The 27556-nt window shown below is 49.9% G+C and overlaps 1 protein-coding gene and 1 long non-coding RNA gene across 3 annotated transcripts in view; one reads left to right on the plus strand and one right to left on the minus strand.

Annotated features, from left to right (window-relative positions):
* Positions 1-13185, plus strand: part of LOC147096641 (uncharacterized) — a 28287-nt gene extending 15102 nt beyond the window's left edge. Inside the window, exon 3 of the long non-coding RNA XR_015074527.1 lies at positions 13090-13185. This is a non-coding gene — a long non-coding RNA (uncharacterized LOC147096641). The remainder of the gene's footprint in view (positions 1-13089) is intronic.
* The window catches only part of LOC147096640 (leucine-rich repeat and fibronectin type III domain-containing protein 1-like protein), a 295628-nt gene that overhangs the window by 19009 nt on the left and 249063 nt on the right, over positions 1-27556 (minus strand). For both annotated transcript variants that reach the window (XM_085973185.1, XM_085973186.1), the window contains exon 2: positions 7530-8937. In XM_085973185.1, coding sequence (XP_085829311.1) covers positions 7530-8917 — 1388 coding nt within the window. In that variant the 5' untranslated portion in view covers positions 8918-8937. The remainder of the gene's footprint in view (positions 1-7529; positions 8938-27556) is intronic.

Raw genomic sequence — 27556 nt, forward strand, 5'->3', positions numbered from 1 at the left:
ATCCACTGGTTCTCCCTTATCTATTCATCCCCTCCCCCATTTCCCAGCCCCTACCCTTGCTTAAAAATCTGTTCCATTTCCTGCTTTTTTCCAGTTCTGACGAAGGGTCATCGACCTGAAACGTTAACTCTGTTTCTCTCTTCACAGATGCTGCCCTGACCTGCTGAGTTTTTCCAGCGTTTTCTGTTTTTATTTCAGATTTCCAGCATCTGCAGTATTTTCTTTTTCTACATGGTAATGGATGGTGTGCGAGAGGGGCATTGCAAAGATCGATGTGGTCCTGTGTTAGCTTTGAACTATTAAAGCCATTAACATTAGCATCGAGCGTTTCCAGTCCGATTTCAATGTAAACAAGGTTTCCTCTACTCTGCCTCCAACAATGAGCCTTGACCCTTGACCCACACCCCCAGCTTTAAAAACATTCGACTACGGCACCGTATGACACACAACATTTCTCACACCGCCTCTCTTTATGACTTCTCTCAGTGAGGAAGCAATTCTTGTGCCAATTAGTGCTGTATTGTAAGTCATTCCATGCTGAACACTCAAACCTTCTATGATCAGATTAAGACAAACTAATTTCACTTAGTCACCTGTCAGAAAACGCTATGGGACCGTTCACGGGGGGCCACTCAGGAAATCTCGCCATCTCCCGTATGGATAGTCCGCCCCTGTATGCTCGCACTTTCCAGGATACTGCAATCTGAGCGTGTGCGCTGCACAGAATGTCCCAGCACGCAGTAGTAGGATTCATTGACTATCCAACCCGAACTTTATTGTGCAGTGATAGAAATTCTGAGTTTCCAAATGATTTGAAGGCAAACTGAAACATGAGCTTTGTAAACTTCTTAAAAGTAATGTTTCTGGTTTTACTTATCACCAATTGCTTTGGTTTTTATGAGTTATTACACCATCTGCACCTTAATATGTTTATACTGGTAATTCATGAACAATTATTGTTTACAGAAAATTAATTTATTTTTCTCCGTACAGATGTTAAGTCCTGACTTTGCTGAGTAACAGTATTTCAGTTTTTTTCCCCAAATGATTTTTGAAAATAAGCCGGCATATAAATTTAAGATACTTTTTTTCCAGTTAGCACTTCACATTAAATATATTTTCAACTTACTTTATTCAAAACTTTTAAGCAAATTCAGGTCAGGAAAAGGCAAGGAAATCATTTCAGCTCATGTGCTTTCCTTTGTTATTTGTAGAATTCGAAAGCAATTATGGTCTAGGAACACAGGAACAGGAGGAGGCCATTCAGCCCCTCGAGCCTGTTCCGCCATTCAATGTGATCATGGCTGATCTGTGTCTTAACTCCATCCACCCGCCCTGGCTCCAGGGGGAAGAAATTGAGTCGCACCCCCTTCGGGGCGCTAACTTCGCTGGGGCGCTACTTTAAAAAAAAAGTAGTGCCCCCACGGCCGAAATTGAGTGGGAGCACCCCAAGAGGGAAGCGGGGTGCGACTGGAAGCGTCCCGCCTCCCTCTTGGGGCGCTGCGAGGGAATATCGCAGTGCGACGTGACGCGGTATTGCAGGCCTTCCTCCCCTTGTTAAAGGGTAAGGCCTTGCGCAGCGCGACTCGGGGCCCAGCTGGGCCACCAGGGATCGGAGAGCCGGCAAAAGAGCCCGGCACTCAAGAGAAGTGCCGGGCTCACGGAGCGCAGCCGGCACTCTGCGGGGGGGCAGGTCAGGAGGCCGGGGACGGGAGCGCAGGCAGGTGCTGGCAGGCGGCCAGCAACAAAAATGGCCGCCCGACACCTCGCCTTTAAATAGTGCCTCCCCGGCCACAGGTGGGCCACCCCTGACCCCGGCGGTCAGAGCGTCTGGCGGTAAGTGCTACCGAAGATCACGGCCGGGGTACTGTGCACGCCGATGACGTCATCGCTGGCAGCGCAGCGCTGCGGGACACTGACGGTTACCTCCGCCGCTAACCTCCCGCTGAATTTCGTGGGTGGCTCTGTCGGCGCCGCGCCCGGGCGCTAGTTGCTTTCTGCCCCATTAGCACCCGGAGGCGCAAAGCAAACAAATTTTCCCCCCCATATCCCTTAATACCCTTTGGCTAGCAAAAATCTATCGATCTCAAATTTAAAATGATTAATTGCGCCCCAGCACCTGCTGCTTTTTGTGGGAGAGAGTTCTACACTTCTACCACCCTTTGTGTGAAGAAGTGTTTCCTAACTTCTCTCCTGAATGGCCGGGCTCTGATTTTAATGTTATGTCCCCTCGTCCCAGACTCCCCACCAGCGGATATAGTCGCTCTCTATCCACCCGATCAATTCCTTTCAAAATCCTAAAAACCTCAATCAAATCACCCCTTAACCTTCAGTATTCCAGAGAATACAAGCCTAGTTTATGTAATCTCTCCTCATAATCTAACCCTTGGAGCCCTGAATTGACAGGGTAGATGCTGAGAGGTTGTTTCCCCTGGCTGGAGTGTCTAGAACTAGGGGGCATATTCTCAGGATAAGGGGTAGGCCATTTAAGACAGATGAGGAGGAATTTCTTCACTCAGAGGGTGGTGAATCTTTGGAATTCTCTGCCCCAGAGGGCTGTGAATGCTGAGTCGTTGAGTATATTCAAGGCTGAGATCGATAGATTTTTGGACTCTAGGGGAATCGAGGGATATGGGGATTGGGCGGGAAAGTAGAGTTGAGGTCGATGATCAGTCATGATCTTATTGAATGGCGGAGCAGGCTCAAGGGGCCGTGCGGTGGAGCAGGCTCGAGGGGCCGTATGGTGGAGCAGGCTCGAGGGGCCGTATGGCAGAGCAGGCTCGAGGGGCCGAATGGTGGAGCAGGCTTGAGGGGCCGTGTGGTGGAGCAGGCTCGAGGGGCCGTGTGGCAGAGCAGGCTCGAGGGGCCGAATGGTGGAGCAGGCTTGAGGGGCCGTGTGGTGGAGCAGGCTCGAGGGGCGGTGTGGCGGAGCAGGTTCGAGGGGCCGAATGGTGGAGCAGGCTCGAGGGGCGGTGTGGCGGAGCAGGCTCGAGGGGCCGAATGGCGGAGCAGGCTCGAGGGGCGGAGCAGGCCCGAGGGGCCGTATGGTGGAGCAGGCTCGAGGGGCTGAATGGCCGACTCCTGCTCCTATTTCTTATGTCCTTATGGACCATTCAGGTGAATCTGTGTTGCACGCCCTCCGCGGCCAGTATGTCCTTTCTAAGGTGTGGTGCCCGGAACTCTACACAGTGCTCAGTTTACGCGATGATTTAATTATGCAGCAGCAAACCCTAATAACTGCTACATAATGCTGCTAAACTCCAAATGCTAAAAAAAGACACCTGGTGTTGCCAAACCCCAGGGCCTCGCCCCACCATTACTGCTGCTAAATCCCCAGATTTCCCCATCCTAATATACGGTATCCTTCAACTCAACCACAGCAATGCCATGGGAAACCCATTAGCACCCTACACTACTGCTCATGTACCTCTATTGTATGACAATCTCCTGGCGCCTGACATTCCTGTCTGTGATTCCTCTGCTTATATGTTGTATAAAATGCACTCTGTGTTACAGAACATTCCTTTATTATTACACCGCAGCACATTCTGTAGTACAAGAGTATAATGACTGTGACTGCAGAATAAATGGACTTGGTTCTTGGTTCAATAAACCTAACCCTTCTCCGAACCTGTACAATTAGTCTGAGGGCAGTTTCTAACGAGACACATTAGCACCAGGAATTAGAAAAATATGGATTTCCGCATCTATCTTGTTTGGTATGCAGAGCCACACTCCCATTCCTGGAGGGGCCAGTGAAACAGCGAACAAATGAACCAGCGAGACTGATGAAAGGGACGATTGATTTTCCCGACATTAGCTCCTAGAAACGGGAACTATGGGAAGGCTGTGCAAAGCTGCAGTACATCTGCTCTCAAGAAAAGAAAACATGAAAGCAATCTCAGAGTGGCAGCAGGGTGGTTAGAGCAGGCTGTGATTACACCATGGGATTAACTGTCTCCTCTCTTCATTAACCCACTCCAGTCGCAGCTCCCCAAAGTGTGATCGCTCTCTACGGTACGCACAGCCAAAATGAACCCTCCAGCATAGAGTCATAGAGTCATAGAGTTTTACAGCACAGAAAGAGGCCCTTCGGCCCATCGTGTCTGCGCCGCCCATCCATCCCTGTCCAGTCTAATCCCATTTTCCAGCATTTGGTCCATAGCCTTGTATGCAATGGCATTTCAAGTGCTCATCCAAATGCTTCTTGAATGTTGTGAGGGTTCCTGCCTCCACCACCCTTTCAGGCACCCTCGTGCAGAGGACATCGCGGAGAAAAGGGTAGAGAGGAGAAAGAGGTGCACACTCAGGAATAGAGAACAGCGAAAGTAATCTTTTAATTCTCCTTCCCCCACCCCCCTCTCAGCCAATGGATAGAATTACACGGGCATCTGCAGCTCTTCACCGCCTTGTCTTCATGGGACAAGCGGTGAGGATTGGCAGGCTATCACACCATGAGGGGCATCACACCCGAGCCTGATCCAGTCTTCCTCCTGAAGTTACAGGTATGCACATTCCAGCAAGTGTTCCTCGACATCATTTCATTCAATAAAAGTCAGTGGGGCAGAGATAACGCGGCAGGATCCTTGTAACAAACACTCCCAACACCTGCCATTCCTCTGACCCCTCTTACAACCAAGGCTCATTTTAATCGACTGATGCCTTTTGTTAAAACAGCAAGAAGGGGAATTTCACAAGAGCGTGTCGCCACAGCACGGTCTCAATCCATAAATCCAGGTACATTTAGTCACTTGAACATCAGCTTCTGTTAGAGTCAATTGGTATTCACGGCTTAAAAAGAAATTATGTCCATAGAATCACATCGAGTCTACAGCACAGAAACAGGCCATTCGGCCCCACTGCTCCGTGCCGGTGTTTCTGCTCCGCACGAGCCTCCTCCCACCCTCTTTATCTCACCCCATCAACATATCCTTCTATTCCTTTCTCCCTCATATGTTTATCCAGCTTCCCCTTAAATGCCTCTATACTATTCGCCTCAACCACTCCCTGTGGGAGCGAGTTCTACGTTCTCACCACTCTCTGGGTAAAGAAGTTTCTCCTGAATTCCCCATTGGATTTATTAGTGACTGTCTTATATTTATGGCCACTAGTTCCAGTCTCGCCCACACAAGTGGAAACATCTTCTTTATGTCTATCCTATCGAACCCTTTCATAATCCTAAAGACCTGCATCAGGTCACCTCTCAGTAAAGAGCCCCCTCACATCCTCAGAATGTTCCAATGATAAGAACATAAGAACATAAGAAATAGGAGCAGGAGTAGGCCAATCGGCCCCTCGAGCCTGCTCCGCCATTCAATAAGATCATGGCTGATCTGATCCTAACCGCCAATCCACTATCACAGAACCATCTCCTGAATCTAACAGAATTAGACACACGAAATAGGAGCAGGATCAGGCTACACGGCCCCTGGGCTCGCTCCACTACCCACAGGGCCATGACCGATCCGAACCTAGACTCATGTCCAAATTCCTGCCCGCTCCCCGTAACCCTTAATTCCCTTTACTTCTAGGAAACTGTCTATTTCTGTTTTAAATTTATGTAATGATGTAGCTTCTACAGCTTTTTGGGGCAGCATATTCCATGGACCTACCACCCTCTGAGTGAAGTAGTTCCTCCTCATCTCAGTTTTGAAAGAGCAGCCCCTTATTCTAAGACTATGCCCCCTAGTTCTAGTTTCACCCATCATCGGGAACATTCTCCCCGCATCCACCCGATCCAACCCCTTCACAATCTTATATGTTTCAATAAGATCGCCTCTCATTCTTCTGAACTCCAATGAGTAGAGTCCCAATCTACTCAACCTCTCCTCATATGTCCATCCCCTCATCCCCGGGATTAACCGAGTGAACCTTCTTTGTACTGACTCGAGAGCAAGTATGTCCTTTCTTAAGTATGGACACCAAAACTGTACGCAGTATTCCAGGTGCGGTCTCACCAATACCTTGTACAACTGAAGCAATACCTCCCTATTTTTATATTCTATCCCCCTAGCAATGAAAGCCAACATCCCATTGGCCTTCTTAATCACTTGCTGCACCTGCATACTAACCTTTTGAGTTTCGTGCACCAGGACCCCCAGATCCCTTTGTACTTCAGTACTTTCCAGTTTCTTGCCATTAAGATAATAACTTGCTCTACGATTTTTCCTGCCAAAGTGCATAACCTCACACTTTCCAGTATTGTATTCCATCTGCCAAATCTCTGCCCACTTACTTAGACTGTCTAAGTCCCCTTGCAGGTTTTTTATGTCTCACTCACTACTTTCCCTCCCATCTTAGTATCATCTGCAAACTTTGATATGTTACACTCGGTCTTCACAGCCAATTAATTATTTGAGAAGGGCATCCACCGTTACTTTGTAGGCAAACACGGCAGCCAACCTCAAACAGCAAGGTCCCATAAACAGCAGTGAGACAGAGGACAAGGTAATCTGTTGTTAGGTGTTGGTTGAGGGATTAATTTTGGCCAGGACACTGGGGAGAATTCCCCTTCTCTTCAAAATAGCGTCGTGGGATCTTTTACATCCCCCTGAGAGGACAGACGGGCCCTCGGTTTAACGTCTCATTCAAAAGACGGCCCCTCCGACAGTGCGGCGTTCTCTCAGTACTACCCCTCCGACAGTGCAGCATTTCCTCAGTACTGCCCCTCCGACAGTGCGGCGTTCCCTCAGTACTGCCCCTCCGACAGTGCGGCGCTCTCTCAGTACTGCCCCTCCGACAGTGCAGCATTCCCTCAGTACTGCCCCTCCGACAGTGCAGCGCTCCCTCAGTACTGCCCCTCCGACAGTGCGGCGCTCCCTCAGTACTGACCCTCCAACAGTGCGACGCTCCCTCAGTACTGACCCTCCGACAGTGCAGCGCTCCCTCAGTACTGCCCCTCCGACAGTGCGGCGCTCCCTCAGTACTGCCCCTCCGACAGTGCAGCGCTCTCTCAGTACTGCCCCTCAGACAGTGCGGCGCTCCCTCAGTACTGCCCCTCCGACAGTGCAGCGCTCTCTCAGTACTGCCCCTCAGACAGTGCGGCGCTCCCTCAGTACTGCCCCTCCAACAGTGCGGCGCTCCCTCAGTACTGCCCCTCCGACAGTGCGGCGTTCCCTCAATACTGTCCCTCCGACAGTGTGGCGCTCGCTCAGTACCGCCCCTCCGACAGTGCAGCGCTCCCTCAGTACTGTCCCTCCGACAGTGCGGCGTTCCCTCAGTACCGCCCCTCCGACAGTGCAGCGCTCCCTCAGCACTGCACTGGGAGTGTCAGCCTAGCTTTATGTGCTCAAGTCTCTGGAGTGGGACTTGAACCCAGAACCTTCTGACTCAGAGGCGAGTGTGCTGCCCACTGAGCCACGGCTGACACTTAAAAAGAAAAATAGATATTTAAATTTCCGTTTCTTTTAAAATTCTTTTTTAAACTTCTTTCAAAATTGCTGGGTATTCGTTCATTGGGATGTGCTCACTATTTCTCGTGAAGTGAATTAATTTAAATGTTTAAGAGAACCTTTAATGCCAGGATTTACCTGTAGACCAGAGTGTCGTCGGTGGAGCTGTTATACTGAATCTGGTACATGCGGATCCCCGGGATTGGTCGCTGAGAAGGCCAACGGATGAGGGCTGATGTTGTGCTCAGATCTGTTGCCACCACCTTTTTATCCTGTAAGTTCTTGGTGTCACTGCTATTGGAAGGGGACCCGGGTTTGGTGGATGTGGTGATGTCGGAGGAACCCGGGGCAGGCTCCTTCAAGTGGTTCGTGAAGTTGACGAGGTGAGGGAGTGGGATGATCCCAATGGTGACATTGGTAGCTGACTCCCCGGCCGCATTGGAAGCAATGCACATGAACATGCCACTGTCTTTAAGTGTCGTGATCAGAATGTCCAAGGTTCCGTTGTCATATATTATTGTCCTGGAAGTGTTGGAGACCAGCTTCCCTTCTGGCGAGCTCCAGAGAATGGAGGGGTCTGGATCCCCAACTGCTTTGCATTTCAAAGTCACGCCTTGGCCCTCCATGACAAACGCCTTGGTTGACTGAAGCCGCGTTATGAGAGGAGGCTCGCAGATAAACTCCTCCTCGGAGATTGACCAAAAATATTTGCCCATCAAGTGAGGTGGAGACGCACAGGTCTCCAGATCATCTTTTCTTGTCAGACGCCTGAGCCAGAGAAGCTCACAGTTGCAGTGCAGTGGGTTTCCACCAAAGCTCAGGACGAGGGAGAAGTAGTGAGAGCCTTTGGCATTAACCAGTAGTTGAGTCCTTAAGAAAAGAGGATCGGGGGGAAGCTTTTGCAGCCTATTAGATGTCATGTCCAATCGGCCCAACTTGTGAAGAACAGAGAATGTCCCTTCTTCAATGTGGTCAATCAGATTATGATCCAAAGTAAGCGTGTTCAAGTTGACCATCTTGGCAATAGCCTCCCAAGGGAATTGCTCCAAGTTATTGTAGGACATGTCCAGATCTTCCAGGCATGTGAGGAAGTCATTGAAGGATCCTTCAGAAATGAAGTTGAGCTGATTGTTGTTCAGTATTAAGTGGCGGAGGTTCACCAGACCTTTCAGGTGTTCATTTACAAGTTTAGTCAGCCTGTTGCTGTCCAGGTGAAGAGCGCGGAGCCCCCGTAGGTCGCCAAAGGTAAGCGGCATGATCTGGCTGATTGTATTCCTCGATAGCGTGAGGTGGACGAGACTCGTCATGTTGGCAAAGTCTTTCCTCCTGACCGAGGTGATGAAGTTGTCGGTCAGACGCAGCTCCACCGTTCTCCTGTCAATAAACGGAGGCACGAAGAGCAGCCCAGTTTTGGCACACAGGATGGCGATGGAAGGCGACAGGTTTTGGCAGATGCAACGTTTAGGGCAAAGCTGAGCCTTCACAGCTATGCTGAGCACCAGCAGAGAGAAGAGGAGCCTCTCCATCGTCGATCAGACTAGCAGTTCTGGAGAAGGAAAAAAAGCAAAGCAGCATTAGAAATATTTGAAGGAATGGAATTGTTTTTACAGAGAACAGTAAGACTGTTCCACACCAGGTTATATTTTTGATTGCACATCTGGATGTGTCATCAGGTTTTACAGTCTGATTCACACTTGCTTTCTTTGAGGATATATCAGACACGCTGATCACGAGCATGCTCTTCATCCACATTAAACAGTTCTTCCTCTGAATCTTTCATCAGTTCCTTGTGCATTTTTTGTCTTGTGTGAAAATGGACAAGGAAAAGCAATAGAAGAGATTGAATTGTTCTCATGACATTTCTGCTAAATAGGAATAAGAAAATAAGCTGCTGAGCACCGTCTAATGACACGAGCTACAACTTTATTTCCCCGTTCTTCTTCCCTGAAGGTGTTGGCTCATACCTGGATACCATTCCATCAATGGTGTCTGCTCACAAAGCGCTTACTCAAGTGACGAACATGTGTGAGTCTTCACAAGAAGAATCAGTGGGCTTTATAACTGGGGGGCAGCCAAGTCACGTCCTGCCCCCCCACACAGCCCGCACGTTTCCAGCAGGCGACACTGGGTAGCAATCGGGAGGAGGAAACCGGACCTTTTCCCACCACCCCCCCCTTTCCATAAGCCAAGGGCACTGAGGTTAATTGTTGGGCTCTATCGCCTTCCTGACTGAGATCAAATAACACATCAAAGATCGGGGATCTAACCCTGAACCTTCATGGACCGTGCGGCCCTGCTCACGCCACCAGCGAACCAAGCCAGGGCCACCATTTTAAATCTTCAAAACACAAGGCAGCCATTTTGTAAATCGGCAAAGCAAAACTGGCAAAACTCCAACATTGCTGTAGGTAAATAATTGTACAATAAGCCTTTGGAACAGCAGCATTCTCAGAAAACCATCATTTCCCCCCCCGCCCCCCCACTTCTTAGATCCATTTAGTTTCTCAGTGTCATCATACTAGTTCAAACACAAACTAAGACTCGGAATTCACAAAATTACAAAATCCACCCAATGAAAGTCACAACACTCTTCCAAAATCTCAAGGCTAGAAATGTGAAGAATCAGCTGGCACACCCACTGCGGCTTCTAACCCCGTGACCCCAGCCAACAAACATAGAGCAGGTAAAAGAAAGAAAGACTTGCATTTCTATAGCGCCTTTCACCACCTCAGGACGTCCCAAAGCGCCTTACAGCCAATGAAGTACTTTTTGAAGTGTAGTCACTGTTGTAATCTGGGAAACGCAGCAGCCAATTTGTACACAGCAAGATCCCACAAACAGCAACGTGATCATGACCAGATCATCTGTTTTTTTTGTTATGTTGATTGAGGGATAAAAATTGGCCAGGATAACTCCCCTGCTCTTCTTTGAAATAGTGGCCGTGGGATTGTTTATGCCCACCTGAGAGGGCAGACGGGGCCTCGGTTTAATGTCTCATCCAAAAGACAGCGCCTCCGACAGTGCGGCACTCCTGCAGCACTGCACTGGGAGTGTCAGCCTGGATTACGGGCTCACGTCCCTGGAGTGGGACTCGAACCCTCTGAATCGGAGACAAGAGTGCAACCCACTGAGCCACGTCTGACACTGTGTGCGGGATCGGACTTGGCTGTGATGACAGTGATGGGCGAGTTGGATGCCAACATTCACTGTCTGTGTCGCCACGGGAAAAGGCCGCATGACCTCAGGATGGATGGGGGGCAGTGAAGAAAAGCCAAACGAATACCTCGCAGCGACAGCTAAATTAGGAAGTTCACTTTACGTGCTGTGAGGCGCGAGTGAGTCACAGTTAACTAACAACGGGCTTGTAAAATGCGGATGTTTTTCACACGTTGCTATTCCTGTCAAAGCGAAGTGTGAACCTTGGTGAAGGGACATGTGGTGTAAGAGCAAGAACAGACCTTCCAGCTCATTAACGCTGCTTTACTTTCCCACCTCCAGCTCGAAGTGTCTGATTCTAAACAGGAGACTTCAACAAGCTATGTATTCTCATTATCGTCCCATACATGTGTTATGGGAAACTTATCAAACTTACCTGCACTAATCTATTCATCATCAGTATTAACTTCCTACCATTTGCCTGCCTCGCAACACAATGCCATCCCTACTGATCATCTTACTTAAGAGACATGTTAAACACTCCTCACCATCCCTTGATCCCCTCCCCGCACTGCCCCCCACCTCCTTTCCTGAAGGTGCTAACTGCTTCCTGGGGTGGTCACCAGGAGTTCTCACCTCACCACTCCCCCTATCTGGGCCCAGACTTTGGGTATTGTCCATTTGTACGCTGACGACACCCAGCTCTACCTCACTGCAACCTCTCTCCACCCCTCCACTGCCTCTGATTTGTCCGACTGCTTGTCCGACATCCAGTCCTGGATGAGCAGAAATTTCCTTCAACTGAGTATCGGGAAGACCAAAGCCATGGGGTAGATTTTCTTGAAGCTGTCGGGAAGGAGGCGGGACTACAACTTTCAGGTTTTAGTCCCGCCTACATCGACGTCCGGCCAATCCGCGCGATTTTCCCTTGATTGAACTTGTTCAGCTCGCCCAGCGGGCTCAGCAGGCCAATTAAGGGCCACCCGGCAACAGGTGACGTCACAGACTGAAATTTCATCTGTCAAGAGTTCTTGACAGATGAAATATCAGCGTTTCGCAGCTGTTTGAAGCTGTCAAACACTGACAGTCTGACTTCTAACCTGAGTCCTTCTACGCAGACTCAGTTAGAAGTCTCACCGGCAATGAAAGCTGAAGGCTGTCACTTTTGACAGATCACAGCCATTTTGCTTTCTGTGCCGGCTGAGTGATGGACTCCCGAAACCTAGAGGAAGAAAGGCTGTTAAGGTGAGTACAGGTAATTTAAACTTCTTTACACACTTTAGACACACCAAACACACTTACTTTTGCACTCATGCACCCATCACTCACCTGAACACCGACATCTCGACCCCTCCAAGTCCTTCAACCCGACGGCCCTCCTGCTCTAACCTGGCGTGGTTTGGAGCCGTCGGGAATCCCACACGACACCCCTCAAAATAGGGATTAGGCTAAAAACTGCCTGTTAACTACCTGTTAACAGGCAGTTAATTGGCACTAATCCCTTCCCGCCTCAGGTCGGCGGGTCCCAGTGCGGGGCGGGTACCCGCCTCCCCTGAAACTTACGTGGAGGCGGGTTTTGGGCGGGATGGTGTCGGGACCCCCGATTTCTGGATTTCCCCCCCCCCACACGCCTGAAACCCCGCCTGACGGCTCCAGGAAAATCTACACCATTGTCTTCGGTCCTTGCCACAATCTCTGTTCCCTAGCCACCGACTCCATCCCTCTCCCTGACAACTGCCTGAGGCTGAACCACACTGTTCGCAACCCTGGTGCCATTATTTGATCCTGAGATGAGCTTCCAACCACATATCCGCAGCATAACTAAGACCGCCTGCTTCCACCTCCTTAACATCGCCCATTTCCGCCCTTGCCTCAGCTCATCCGCTGCTGAAACCCTCATCCATGCCTTTGTACCTCTAGACTTGACTATTCCAACGCACTCCTGGCTGGCCTCCCACATTCCACCCTACGTAAACTTGAGGTCATCTAAAACTCGGCTGCCCGTGTCCTAACTCGCTCCAAGTCCCGTTCACCCATAACCCCTGTGCTCGCTGACCTACATTGGCTCCCGGTTAAGCAGCGCCTCGATTTCAAAATTCTCATCCTTGTTTTCAAATCCCTCCATGGCCTCGCCCCTCCCTATCTCTGTAATCTCCTTCAGCCCCACAACCCCCCGAGATATCTGCACTCCTCTAATTCTGCCCTCTTGAGCATCCCTGATTATAATCACTCCACCATTGGTAGCCGTGCCTTCAGCTGCCTGGGCCCTGAGCTCTGGAATTCCCTCCCTAAACCTCTCCGCCTCGCTCCCTTTCTTTCCTCTAAGACGCTTCTTAAAACCGACCTCTTTGACCAAGCTTTTGGTCGCCTGTCCTAATATCTCCTGATGTGGCTCGGCATAAAAGTTTTGTCTGATTAACGCTCCTGTGAAGCACCTTGGGAGGTTTTACTATGTTAAAGGTGCTGTATAAATACATACAAGTTGTTCTGGAGCGAACTTTCCACCCATTAAACTATCTTATATAACTCTATAAATCCAAAGGACTGATTTACAAGGAATGGCCATGAAAGGAGGTGACCGAGAGGGGACCCTGTAGAAATATACAAGATGTGGATAAAGATAATCCCGAGTATCACTTCAAGGTAAGGTTAAGGCTGGGGAACGCTCAGGAAAAACTCCTACTTCTGTGTTTAATCAGCACAGACTGGCAATTGAACCGAAGGGGGGAAGAATTGGGTTGGTTTGCGCCTCTTGTTAGCGCCCGCTGGGGGGCAAATCCCCTAGCGCCCGGGTACTGCGCCGCTAACGCCTCCCTCAAAATTCAGCGGGAGGTTAGTGACGGCGGTAGCTGGTAGCACTCTGCGGTGCTGCGCCTCCAGCGGTGACATCATCGCCGAGCGACCCCATAACGCCCCGCGGCGGCAGTAATTCGGCTGCGTCCTGCGAACCTGCCATGGGCGATGCCAGCGACAGCCTCGCGGGTCGCGAACCAGGCGGTAATTAAAGGGGAAGTCCGGCCCAGCGCCACGCACCGCCATTTTATTTGTTTTGGCCGACCTACAGGTCGGGCCCTCGTGGCGGCCCTTGGCGTGGGCCGCGACCTCCATCGCACAGCCCGGCACCGCGTCTCGGATCCAGGCTGCGGCCGCCCTGGTGGGCTAGTGGAGGCCGTCAAACGGCCTGCGGAGTGCGGAGTGCGCAGCGTCCCTCCCCTCTAACGGAAGAAACACACGGGGCGACCACGTAGTGATCCGGCGCTACTGCACTTTGCGCCGCAGACACCGTCCTGAGAGGAAGTGGAACGCCCCGAGGTAGCGCTCTGCTTCTTTGCTGGGACAGTGAGCCCAACTTAGCGGCCGGGGCGGTCCGCCCACGCACGGCGCTAATTTGGTTACCGCCCCCAAACGGGGCGTGACCGAATTTCTCCCCCAAGATCTTCCTGGGGCGTGCATTGACCAGCTGAGCCACCTGGGTCAAGTTGCTAATAATGGTCACCTGTTGGTTCAGTGTGGCTGCGAAATGTAACAGCCAGTGTGGCACTGACTGCCCCAGTGTATGTACAGGTATCAGCCCCGGTATAACTTGGCATCGTGTTTGATTGGAGTGAGTGAAACACCCTGTAAGTGTCGAGCACTGACAGTAATTCTCGGAACATTACCACTGCTGTAAACAGCGGCCATTAATTATTCACCTATCAGATGAACCCAATCATTGAAATATATGCTCTTTAAACTGTGCTAGCAGGGCGAGTACAAAATTGCATGCTCGCTGATAATTGAGGTTTGGTGGTCGCTCGCTCTACCACATGTACCCCTCTTCAATAGATCCTTCTTGCATATGTTCACTGATATGGGACAATCACAGGAGCGCACGGTATATTTAAAGAGAGATGTTCACCCTTTCAAAGAGGGAGCTTCTGTGCGAATGCCTCTTAAATTGGGACTATTGTTAAGAGGACTCCTTTTAAAGACGCGGCCTTCCTTAATTATTCTCCTGTAAGAAGGTAATCTTGCGGCGTGAACTCTTTAAAAAGATGTACTCTCACCACAGGGGCTCCTTAAAATGTCGTACCATTGAAAGGGAGCAGTGGTGGGCCTCCCTGTTCAGAAGAGCACGTCCATATCTTACAATATACAGGAAACTCTTTGGTATCCAGCACCGACGGGACCGGCGTGGTGCCGGTTTATCAAAAAGTCCGGATTACAGAGAGGTATAGTTAAAAGGTACGAGAGCTCCGTACACAGCAACAAATCCAGGCTTCCCTGTTGCTTAGCGACATGTGCAGGAACTCCAGCCACAGACCAAGCATCCCTGTTGCTTAGCAACAAGTGTAGGAGCCCCGGTTACAGGGCCACAGATCCAGGAACTGCCACTAATATGAAATAAAACTTAGCTGAACCTACTCCTGAATTTTGCCGCTAAGAGATTTCCGGTTATTTAGGTGCCAGTAAATCGAGAGTTTCCTGTAATCAAATTTCACAACCCTGCTATACCCACGTGGGATTCGAAGAGCAAAGAATATTTCCACAGATACTTGAAGAAGGGGGAATGGAGTTCAGCTGCAGAACAGGAAGACCTTTCGAACTCTGAAGCCCGGGCTGTTTGCCACGTGGCCTGTGTGCGGAGGAAGAGCTGCACAAGTGCATTGTGCGAGGCGTAAGTCAAGGCACCTCAAGAATCAGTTGCCTCCTATTTTCTTGCAAGTCAAGACACTGCTGTGAGAACTGAAGATTGCTTCTTCACCTCTGGGAGCACAACCTGCAGAGAGCTCCAGGATATGAAATTGAGGTCGAGCCGGAGGATTCTTAAAGGATGACATTTCAGTTGAAACACTATGCTTGGCACTGTCTTTTTTGTAACAGGGCCTCACTGTAGATAGGACCGTGACTGCAATTGTAGGTCTTGTAGGGATTAATTGGTGAAGGCAGTGTATTAATAACCTGGAGCCCTCCCAGCTTCAATCCCTGATCTATCCCTGATCTCAGCCATAATTGGACCCAGCGCCACTGCATTAGGGGAGGAGGAACGTGTGGGCATCGAGTGAAGACAAGACTAGGCTCAGCTTCGACATCCTCCCACGGCCAGCACACACTATGGTGTCTCGCATGAGGTGCCGCAGGGAGGCTGATGCTGTGGAGCTGGGTTGCCCAGCGTGAGCCAGCGCCTTGAGAGGAAGTTGGAGGAGAAAATATCGGGGCCGCAGCTGAGGTGAATCAATAAGCCGCGCTGAGTTGGGTCGCCGAGTTCGGGCTCTAGAGCCCCACTTTGGCTAAAAGTGGTTGAGCTGCCCCCATGGTTCAGGGTCGCCTGCTGTGCCAGTTCTCAGGGTGGGGCCGCACCGAATTGTCTGATGGGAGTCCCTCCCCTTAAACGGAAAATCTGGCAAGCTAGCAGCTCTTAAAGGGCTGCAGCTCACCATAAAAAGGGGAGCTGGCCGAAAAGTGGTCTAATTGCACACAATGACACAAAGGAGATTGTGATGAAATATATGCCTTCATCAGCCCATGTGTTTTACCTGCTTGTATTGTGTGAACCGCCCCCTTTTGTTCCTATTGTGTGTATTGGCTACGCCCCTGTCTTTTGCCATATAAAGGTCTCAGGAGCTGTATGAGTCATTCCTACCAGACGCCCGATGTGGGAAGACCTGTAATGCTGCTATGTTCTTAGTGATTAAAAGCCTTAGTTGAATCCTTTAAATTCCTTGTCTTTGAGTTATTGAAGGCACATCAGAGATATGGGTGTAAAGAATCGCCTTAGAGGAAAATCTGGCACACAGGATCATTTGCCCGTAACACAGCCAGTCTGATATTCCATCCATTTGTTACATTATGGATCTGTGACCCTCCTGCTGGATATACTCCTTGTGTTCTACCCGGCCTGTGTATTGCCCTGTATATAACACGCTCCGGCCTGTGTATTACCCTGTATATAACACGCTCTGGCCCGTGTTTTGCCCTGTATATAACACACTCCGGCCCATGTATTACCCTGTATATAACACGCTCCGGCCCGTGTATTGCCCTGTATATAACATGCTCCGGCCTGTGTATTACCCTGTATATAACACGCTCCGGCCCATCTATTGCCCTGTATATAACACGCTCCGGCCCGTGTATTGCCCTGTATATAACATGCTCCGGCCTGTGTATTACCCTGTATATAACATGCTCCGGCCCGTGTATTGCCCTGTATATAACACGCTCCGGCCCATCTATTGCCCTGTATATAACACGCTCCGGCCTGTGTATTACCCTGTATATAACACGCTCTGGCCCGTGTTTTGCCCTGTATATAACACGCTCCGGCCTGTGTATTACCCTGTATATAACACGCTCTGGCCCATGTTTTGCCCTGTATATAACACACTCCGGCCTGTATATAACACAGTCCGGTCTCTCCACACCTGTAAAATGATAAATGCGATCACCAAGTACCAACTACCGGGTGCTATTTTTCGCAGGGTTAGTGAATCCACTCCTCCCCACCCCAGAGCACTGCTCGCTGACATTCACTGGAGCAGCTCTGTAACGTGGCTAGTACAGGCCCGAATACTTGGGAAATAAAAAACCTCTCCACAGAATGATTAAGTGGCCCATCAGTCAATCAGCGTGAATGGAATAACTAATTCATTTTGTGATCACTGCCCCTTCTGCATGGAGTACCTGATTCACACTCTGTGAACACATTCATCACAATCTGCTCTTTCCCTCCACTGTCAGACCCGAAATATGAGCACGCATTAGGATCCAAGTCAATTACTGAAAATTGAGAAGAGTTCCAGCGAGGAGGAGATTGTGGTTTCTCTCACTCAACTCTGGTGCTTTCAACCTCAACACACTAACAATGGGCCTTTACAGACCGTCTTTAACACAGAGAAACATCCCATGGCACTTTACAAAAGCACAATCAGGCAAAAATGGACACAGAGGTAAAGAAGGAGTAATTGGGAAGGGCGATCAAAAGCTTGGTCAAAGTGGTGACTTTTAAGGAGGGTCTTAAAGGAGGAGATTTTGGAAAAGACAAGGGGGAAAAATTCCGTTGTTTGAGACTCCCGTTAGCGCCTTAAGAGGGCGCTAATGGGGCGCAAAGCAACCAGCGCCCGGGCGCGGCGATGTTTGCACCGCTCGCGAAATTAACTGGACATTTTGCGGCGACGCTAAACACTACCGCCACGATCTCCTGCGTCGGCAGATCATGACGTCAGTCGAGTGCGCAACGCCCCGGACCGGATATTGAGTGGCGCCCCCTGCCTTACCGCCTGCCAATAACGACAGGTTGAGGGGAGCGTTATGCTGTCAGAAAGGGACTGGGGGAGTGCTATTTAAAGGCGACCGCTTCCTGCCTTTTTTTGTCGCTGACATTTTTGCACCACGTATTCTGAGAGAGAGAGAGAGAGAGAAAGACTTCTGGAGAGATTCAACGCTGTGTGAAGGAGTTTTGGGTACTGAGCAGCACTTTGCAGGTTTATTTTGCTTTGCCCTTCCTTGCTTCACCAGCGCTCTGAGGTAGCGCCTCGCTCCTCGGCCTTTGCGCCTTAAGACAGGTGTGAAGCGCCTGATTTAGCGCTCCAATCACCTCCAGGGGGCGATAAAAGCCATAATTAGCGCCAGGCGCTAAACTTTACACACGGCCGATAATGGCGCCCCAAATGGGGCAATACTGAATTGTTCCCCCAAGGCGTTTAAGATGGGGATTTGCAGAGCGTAGGGCTTAGGTGGCTGAAGGAATGACCACCTTACCGTGCTAGAAAGATGCTCCTGCATTGCCCTCTTAATGTTCCAATTTGGAGTAAGTGCTAATAACTGAATCTGCTTCCTGTACAGAGCATAAATGGCTCTCTTTCCACTAGTTCTCTCTCCTCTCCAGAAGGTGTTCACTTCTGCTGGAGTTTAGGTCCACACGGGCCAAAGGTCCCGACGATAACTCCCTCAAATGGCCATCCTTCACGTCTGAGCTGGAACAGTGAGTGCCAGTGGGCTATTTAACCAGGGACGTGAATCGCAGGCGACCCTCTTCCGGTTTGAGTTGACTGATCTCCTCTGGGGCTGGGTGGGCGCGGGTGGTGGGATTAGTTTGGTATCAGAGAGATGGTGAAACCCGTGGAACTACACCACAGAAAGACGCATCACCCTCAGCCAAAGGAGGAGTGGTGGAGAACACTCCACATCCACTACACGTCAAGTCTAGCTGCAAACCTACCACCACGGGAGCCTCAGTGCAGCAGAATGGAAAGAGCGACATTGAGCTGCGCAATTCATGTGCTTGCTTAAAGGCTATTCAACATATTGAGGCTCATCGCCCCGTTCCCCAATCCTTTTCAAATCTGCCATCCAAGCATACTTTGGATGTTCTTAAATTTGCCCTCCCTGCCTGGCAGAACATTCGGGACCTTTATTGTGAAGGAGTTCTTTCTGGGATCTGATCGAAATTTATTTTTCACTAGTTTGTATTTGTGACCAACTGGACATGTCACCCTGCCTTATTGAGAGGTAATATTCAGCAACAACCTTGTCTAAACAAACCACAGCTGCCTCTGCCTCAGTGTCTCTTCCTAACTTCAGGGCCAATGTCAAGCGTTCCAACTGCACCCGCTGGCCAACAGGAGCCCACGTCCTTCTCGATGCCATTGGGGCAGCAACTCACGACGCCAACAGTCACCGCCAATGTCCCGGTCAGTTGTTTTGAGCTTGTCAAGGTAAGGATGATGCTAATGCCGTGGGAAATGAGGTACTTTGTGTTTCGGGCACTCAAGTGCTGGCACCAAGCTCTCCCAGACTCTGCTCGGCCCCTACAAAGAAGGTTGTCGGCTACGCCTCCATGAATTGAGATTGCCACTTTAGCCAAGTTGTCCAAACTCAGGATCCATAAAAGATGGAGCGAGAGAGGAGACGCCCACAGCCTCAGTCCAGCCTGTGCTGGGCTCAGACCCCACAGCCTCAGTCCAGCCTATACTGGGCTCAGGCCCCACAGCCTCAGTCCAGCCTGTGCTGGGCTCAGACCCCACAGCCTCAGTCCAGCCTATACTGGGCTCAGACCCCATAGCCTCAGTCCAGCCTATACTGGACTCAGTCTCCATAGCCTCAGTCCAGCCTATACTGGGCTCAGACCCCACAGCCTCAGTCCAGCCTGTGCTGGGCTCAGACCCCATAGCCTCAGTCCAGCCTATACTGGACTCAGTCCCCATAGCCTCAGTCCAGCCTATACTGGGTTCAGACCCCATAGCCTCAGTCCCGCCTGTGCTGGGTTCAGACCCCATAGCCTCAGTCCAGCCTATACTGGACTCAGTCTCCATAGCCTCAGTCCAGCCTATACTGGGCTCAGACCCCACAGCCTCAGTCCAGCCTGTGCTGGGCTCAGACCCCATAGCCTCAGTCCAGCCTATACTGGGTTCAGACCCCATAGCCTCAGTCCAGCCTATACTGGACTCAGTCCCCATAGCCTCAGTCCAGCCTATACTGGACTCAGTCCCCACAGCCTCAGTCCAGCCTGTGCTGGATTCAGACCCCATAGCCTCAGTCCAGCCTGTGCTGGATTCAGACCCCATAGTCTCAGTCCAGCCTATACTGGGCTCAGACCCCACAGCCTCAGTCCAGCCTGTGCTGGGCTCAGACCCCACAGCCTCAGTCCAGCCTATACTGGGCTCAGACCCCACAGCCTCAGTCCAGCCTGTGCTGGGCTCAGACCCCATAGCCTCAGTCCAGCATGTGCTGGGCTCAGACCCCATAGCCTCAGTCCAGCCTGTGCTGGGCTCAGACCCCACAGCCTCAGTCCAGCCTGTGCTGGGCTCAGTCCCCATAGCCTCAGTCCAGCCTATACTGGGCTCAGTCCCCACAGCCTCAGTCCCGCCTGTGCTGGGCTCAGTCCCCATAGCCTCAGTCCAGCCTATACTGGACTCAGTCCCCATAGCCTCAGTCCAGCCTGTGCTGGGCTCAGTCCCCATAGCCTCAGTCCAGCCTATACTGGGCTCAGTCCCCACAGCCTCAGTCCCGCCTGTGCTGGGCTCAGTCCCCATAGCCTCAGTCCAGCCTGTGCTGGGCTCAGTCCCCATAGCCTCAGTCCAGCCTATACTGGACTCAGTCCCCATAGCCTCAGTCCAGCCTATACTGGGCTCAGTCCCCATAGCCTCAGTCCAGCCTATACTGGGCTCAGTCCCCATAGCCTCAGTCCAGCCTATACTGGACTCAAACCCCACAGCCTCAGTCCAGCCTGTGCTGGGTTCAGACCCCATAGCCTCAGTCCAGCATGTGCTGGATTCAGGCCCCACAGCCTCAGTCCAGCCTGTGCTGGATTCAGACCCCACAGCCTCAGTCCCACCTGTGCTGGGCTCAGACCCCACAGCCTCAGTCCCACCTGTGCTGGGTTCAGACCCCATAGCCTCAGTCCCACCTGTGCTGGGTTCAGACCCCACAGCCTCAGTCCAGCCTATACTGGACTCAGACCCCACAGCCTCAGTCCAGCCTATACTGGGCTCAGACCCCACAGCCTCAGTCCAGCCTATACTGGGCTCAGACCCCACAGCCTCAGTCCAGCCTATACTGGACTCAGACCCCACAGCCTCAGTCCCACCTGTGCTGGATTCAGACCCCACAGCCTCAGTCCCACCTGTGCTGGGTTCAGGCCCATGCTTCAAGGGTGAAAGGCCAGTGCACTGCCTGTTATGTAAAAGAATGACAGATGTGCATTTCTCCAGCGCCTTTCACCATCTCGGGACATCCCAAAGCGCTTTACAGCCAATGAAGCACTTTTTTGGAGTGTAGTCACTGTTGTAATGTGGGAAACGCAGCAGACAATTTGCGCACAGCAAGCTCCCACACACAGCAATGTGATAATGACCAGATCATTTGTTTTTTAGTGATGTTGGTTGAGGGATAAACTGAAAAGCATAATCCTGCGGATGCTGGAAGTCTGTGCGGCCCAGGCCCTTCCCTCTGCTCCCATTTCTCTTGAGCAAACATCTAAAAAATGTTGGCAAATTCCAGCGGGACGGTGCCTACAATAAATAGAATCTATTATTTTACTCTGGCAGCTTAAGAGTCAGAAGGAAATGAGATGGAAGGTGACAGATTGTCAGCTGTGCCTTGAGCTGTGCAGGTTAGAACAGAGAGATTTGAAATAATTAGATAAAAATTACAGGTTGATGGAAGAGTCTGATTATATCACTAAACTATGAGAGCTCGGACAGGCCAGAGTCTGTTGTATCAGCTGCTACATAACGCCTGGTGTTTGAATACACATTTAAATGGTTTCTGAATCTTGTAACTGATTACAGCTGATTGTCATATTGTATCATCAAACCTTTAATGTCAGGGACTGAAATGTTGTTTAAATTGCACTCTTATTTTCTCCCCTCTGTTTTCTCTCTTACTCTGTGTTATAAATCTCATCATCATAAAGAAACTACTCATGAAATAACGCTGGACGGCCAGCTGGTGGCGCCGTCCAAGGAGTATAAATACTCGGGCATCGGCCCCAGCTCTCCAGGGACATTTTGTAAGACAAGGAACTAGTGAAGTACGACTAGACCTCCATGTTCTGAAACAAGTTGATTAAAGCCTTGCTTTATGCTCCAACCAAGTGTGTAGTGAGTTTTATTACGTCACTCTGCTTATGCTGGAGTTTGATTCCAAGAAACTTGCCCAGCCTTTGGGCTCTGATCAGCGAGCCCATTCTTCACATCTGGACCACAACCCTGAATGTCGTCAGGCTACTAGTATCACAGCCGAGGATAGTGTGTCCTCACCCAGGGGCCATGCTAACACACAGAGGGCACTGGAGAGGTTTTAAGAGCAAGAACCCTGGCTGACTTTTCCCCCCTCCATTGCTCAGAGGCTCCTGAAGCCAGCTGCGGTGCTCAATCAATGCCCCAGCTTAGCTCAAGCAGCTCGGCAAAGTCTGGGGATTGGACCTGGGACCTGCCTATTACTCAGAACCACCCACTCAAGCCATTAGGAAACATAGAAGATAGTAGCAGGAGTAGGCCATTCGGCCCCTCGAGCCTGCTCCGTCATTCAATGCGATCATGGCTGATCATCCAAATTCAGTACCCTGTCCCTGCCTTCTCCCCATATCCCTTGATCCCTTTAGCCTTAAGAAATATATCTAACTCCTTCTTGAATATATTTAATGAATTGGCCTCAACTGCCTTTTGTGGTAGAGAATGCCACAGGTTTACCACTCTCTGGGTGAAGAAATTCCTCCTCATCTCTGTCCTAAATGGCTTACCCCTTATCTTTAGACTGTGACCCCTGGTTCTGGACTCCCCTGCCATCAGGAACATCCTTCCTGCATCTAGTCTGTCTAGTCCTGTTAGAAATGTATAAGTTTCAATGAGATCCCCTCTCATTCTTCTAAACTCCAGCGAATATAAGCCCAATCAACCCAATCTCTCCTCATACGTCATTCCTGCCATCCCAGGTATCAGCCTGGTGAATCTTCGCTGCACTCCCTCCATGGCAAGAACATCCTTCCTCAGATAAGGTGACCAAAACTGCACACAATACTCAAGGTATGATCTCACCAAGGCCCGTACAACTGCAGCAAGACATCCTTGCTCCTGTGCTTGAAGGGGCACTTGGACCTGGACACTTGATTTACTCATTATTCAAGGGAACATTTTATTCTCCATACTCTTGCTGGACTTTCAGACATGTCGAGGCGTTGTTGCTCCTGATGGTTTAAACTGAAATGTTCTGCCGGCTATCTCCGTGACCTCCTCCGGCCCTACAATCCTCCCAGATCTCTGCGCTCCTCCAATTCTGGCCTATTGCCCATCCCCGATTTCCATCGCTCCGCCATTGGCCTTCACATCCTTCCTAAAGTGTGGAATTGGACACAATACTCCAGCTGAGGTCTAACCAGTGTGCTATAAAGATTTGCCATAACGTCATTGCTTTTGTGCTCTATTCCTCTATCTATAAAGCCAAGGATCCCATAGGCTTTTTAACAGCCTTCTCAACTTGTCCTGCCACCTTCAGAGATTAGTGTACACACACCCCCAGGTCTCTCTGTTCCGGCACCCCCTTCAAAATTGCACCATTTAGTTTATATTTCCTCTCGTCATTCTTCCTTCCAAAATGCATCACTTCACACTTCTCTGCATTAAATTTCATCTGCCATGTGTCTGCCCATTTCAGCAGTCTGTCTCTTTCCTCCTGAAGTCTGTTACTATTCTCTTCACTGTTTACTACATTGACGAGTTTCGTGTCATCTGCAAACTTTGAAATTATGCCCTGTATACCCAAGTCCAGGTCATTAATATATAAATGCCAATTCTTTTTTCTTTCTTTACACTTATTTAGTTCCCCTTGGCTAAGGAAGGGCAAAAATCAGTCGGTGTTCCTTCTCCTCCCTGCTCTCTAAGGTGCCCTGCTGAAAAGTGGATGTCGGGGTGAGGACAGGGGTAAGCTCGGCTATTACACCTCCCCTCGCGTCAAATAGCCCACCTACACTCTCTATCCTGGTGTATGAAGATTCAAGAGGGCTGGTTGTATCTGTGGAAGCAGAAACCCTTCCCAGCAGAGGTGGGAAGAAAATTATGGGATTACACAGGATATACGGCACAGAAACAGGCCAGTCGGCCCAACCAGTCCATGCCGGTGTTTATGCTCCACTCGAGCCTCCTCTCGTCTTTCCTCATCTAAATCTATCAGCATAACCCTTGTCATAAATCGCAACTTCTACAAGAAGTAACTCAGGAAGTACTACTGGATGGCCAGCTGAGGGCGCCATCCGAGGAGTATAAATACTCGGGCGTGGGCCCAACTTGGCCAGAGACAGTCTGGAAACAGGAAGCTAGTGACTACTAACTAGACCTCCATGTTTTGTTACAAGTCGATTAAAGCCTTGCTTTATGTTCAACCAAGTGCATAGTGAGTCTTTATTACGTCAACCCTCTATTCCCTTCTCCCTCATATGCTTTTCCAGCCTCCCCTTAAATGCCTCTATACTATTCGCTTCAACCACTCCCTGTGGTAGCGAGTTCCACATTCTCACCACTCTCTGGGTAAAGGAGTTTCTCCTGAATTCCCTATTGGATTTATTAGTGACTATCTTATATTGATGGCCCCTAGTTTTGCTCTCTCTGTGTCTACTCTATCAAAACCTTTCATAGTTTTAAAGACTATTAGGTCGCCCCCTCTCAAGAGAAAAGAGACACAGCCTGTTCAGTCTGTAAAATCCTTGGCAAGTGTTTTCATTTAAAATGAAAGGACGGCGGCGGTGAAATCGACTCTTTAATTAAATATTGTTCGCGGTGAAATCTGACTGAGCGGCCTTGGTCCAAACCGGGTCATTTGCAAAACAAATGCTTGGCTCCTGCTTCACTCATCTCAGCAAAGCAGTCGGCCCTCGTAGAACAGATATTGGGGTCCCTGCTGGCTGACTTGGAAACATTGCCATTCTGTTTTTAAATTAAATAAGTCGTTCACAAGATATTAAGGTTCTGAAATATATATAAATATAGATCTGTGTGTGGGACAGAACTGATTCTGGTTGCATAAATTATATCCCTTCTGCATGAGATGAAGCAATTACCTTAATTGAAGTCTGAGTATATTCCACTCATTACAGGGCACTAACTGCATTTCTGCTTTTATTGTTTGGTGGACTGACACTTTAGAAGTTCCATTATCTCCACCAGCCGTCTGATGGTGGGCTGGGAGGAGGAGGTGGGGAATTTTAATGCTGTGTGCGCGCTTTACATTCCCTTCCTCCTCTTGCTGGGCCGCAGACTCCAGCGTCTTGTCCGAGAGTTTCCGCCCTTCGCTCGTGAGCCGGGCCACGTCCTTGTCCCACAGCCGTGCTCCCACAGCCACTGGGCTGCAGGAGCCAAGGCCGGTGCCTCCCCTGCCCCCCTGTGAGGGTACTGAGGCTAGTTTCTGGGGTCTGCCTGCGGTCAGTAAACGCAAACTCGGGCCACCAACTCATGACCTCCGGCTTCCAACCGGTCAAATCCTTCTCCAATATTTTTCTCACTAACGGCTGAAACCAATGGACAATCTTTTTTTAACGGCCCCTTTAGGATATTTTCTCCCGGGATTTAATTCGCAGCAATGTCCTGAAGATTAACCTTTAATTCCTGGAGACTCCAGGCCAATCCTGGAAGATTAGAATCATCAAATCATCGAATGGTTACAGCACGGAAGGAGGGCATTCGGCCCATTGAACCCGTGCCAGCTCTCTGCAAGAGCACTTCAGCTAGTCCCACTCCCCCGCCCTTTCCCCGTAGCCCCGCAAATTTCTTTCCTTCAGGTACTTATCCAACTCCCTTTTGAAAGCCACAATTGAATCCACCTCCACCACCCTTTCAGTCAGTGCATTCCCGATCCTAACCACTCGCTGCGTAAAAAAGATTTTTCTTACGTTGCCTTTGGTTCTTTTGCCAATCACATTAAATCTGTGTCCTCTGGTTCTCGACCCTTCGCCAATGGGAACAGTTTCTCTCTATCTACTCTGTCCAGACCCCTCATGATTTTGAACATCTTATCAAATCTCCTCTCAACCTTCTCTGCTCCAAGGAGAACAACCCCAGCTTCTCCAGTCCATCCACGTAACTGAAGTCCTTTATCCCTGGAATCATTGTCCTAAATCTTTTCTGCACCCTCTCTAAGGCCTTCACATCCTTCCTAAAGTGGGTGCCTAGAATTGGACACAATATTCCAGTTGGGGCCGAACCAGTATTTTATACAGGTTCATCATAATTTCCACACTTCTGTACTCTATACCTCTATTTATGAAGCCCAGGATCCCATAAGCCTATTTAACTGCTTTCTCAATCTGCCCTGCCACAGTCAATGATTTGTGCACACACACCCCCAGGTCTCTCTCTTCGTGCACCCCCTTCAGGATTGTACCTTTTAGTTTATATTGCCTCTCCTTATTCTTTCTACCAAAATGTATCACTCCACATTTTTCTGCATTAAATTTCATCTGCCACGTGTCTGCCCATTTCACCAGCCTGTCTATGTCTTCCTGAAGTCTATCACTCTCCTCCTCGCTGTTCACTATACTTCCAAGTTTTGTGTCATCTGCAAATTTGGAATTGTACCCCGTGCACCCACATCATTAATATATGTATAGTGTCAGCTGTGGCTCAGTGGGCAGCACTCTCGCCTCAGAGTCAGAAGGTTGTGGGTTTAAGTTCCACTCCAGGGACTTGAGCACAAAAATCTAGGCTGACACTCGTGCAGTGCTGAGGGAGTGCTGCACTGTCGGAGGTGCCATTTTTCGGATGAGACGTTAAACCGAGGCCCCATCTGCTCTCTGAGGTGGACGTAAAAGATCCCATGGCACTATATCGAAGAAGAGCAGGGGCGTTCTCCCCGGTGTCCTGGCCAATATTTATCCCTCAACCAACATAACGGGCCAGTAATTCCTGTCCCAACGCGTGAGTACGGACGGGGTACTCACGCGTGGGCCCGGAGGAATTGCCGGTTTTCAGCATGCACAGCGCATGCGGGGAAAACCGGCATTTCCTCTCCTCTGACCCAAGGGGTTAAGAGGCGGAACGCGTGCGAGGTTTCAGGTAGCGCGTGCACGCTGAACTTACCTTTTTTTTGAAGAGTTGCCCGTGGGGAAAAGACTCCGGTTTTTACGTGTGAAAAAAGCAGCCGTAAGTACTTACTTTTAACAGGTAAATTAAACTGGTCTATTAAGTAAAATTAGAAAAATTTTCCACAGATTCATTATTTTTGAAGACTTTACAGTAAGGTAAGTGTATTTTTAGCCCTGATTTTTTATATAATAATTTTTTTCAAAATTTAAAATTATTGTTTAAAATAGTTTTTTACAGCTATTTATAGTTCATTTAAGTAGTGCGATGTTTTTTTAAATTTTCTTTCAAGTTTAAGTAGTGTTTTGGGGCCAGGAGTTTTCATGAGTTTGACAGCTCTTACTCTCAAACTCATGAATGAACTTTTGCAACCTCCCATTGGTTGCCCAGTGCTCACGTGATCCCAGCCGGCTCATCGCACTAAGTACGCCGTTGGGTCACGCACGCACAGCGCGGCAG

This window comes from Somniosus microcephalus, chromosome 34, assembly GCF_052327205.1.
Source record: "Somniosus microcephalus isolate GS21.2 chromosome 34, FLI_Smic_1.0, whole genome shotgun sequence".
Classification (NCBI taxonomy): Eukaryota; Metazoa; Chordata; class Chondrichthyes; order Squaliformes; family Somniosidae; genus Somniosus; species Somniosus microcephalus.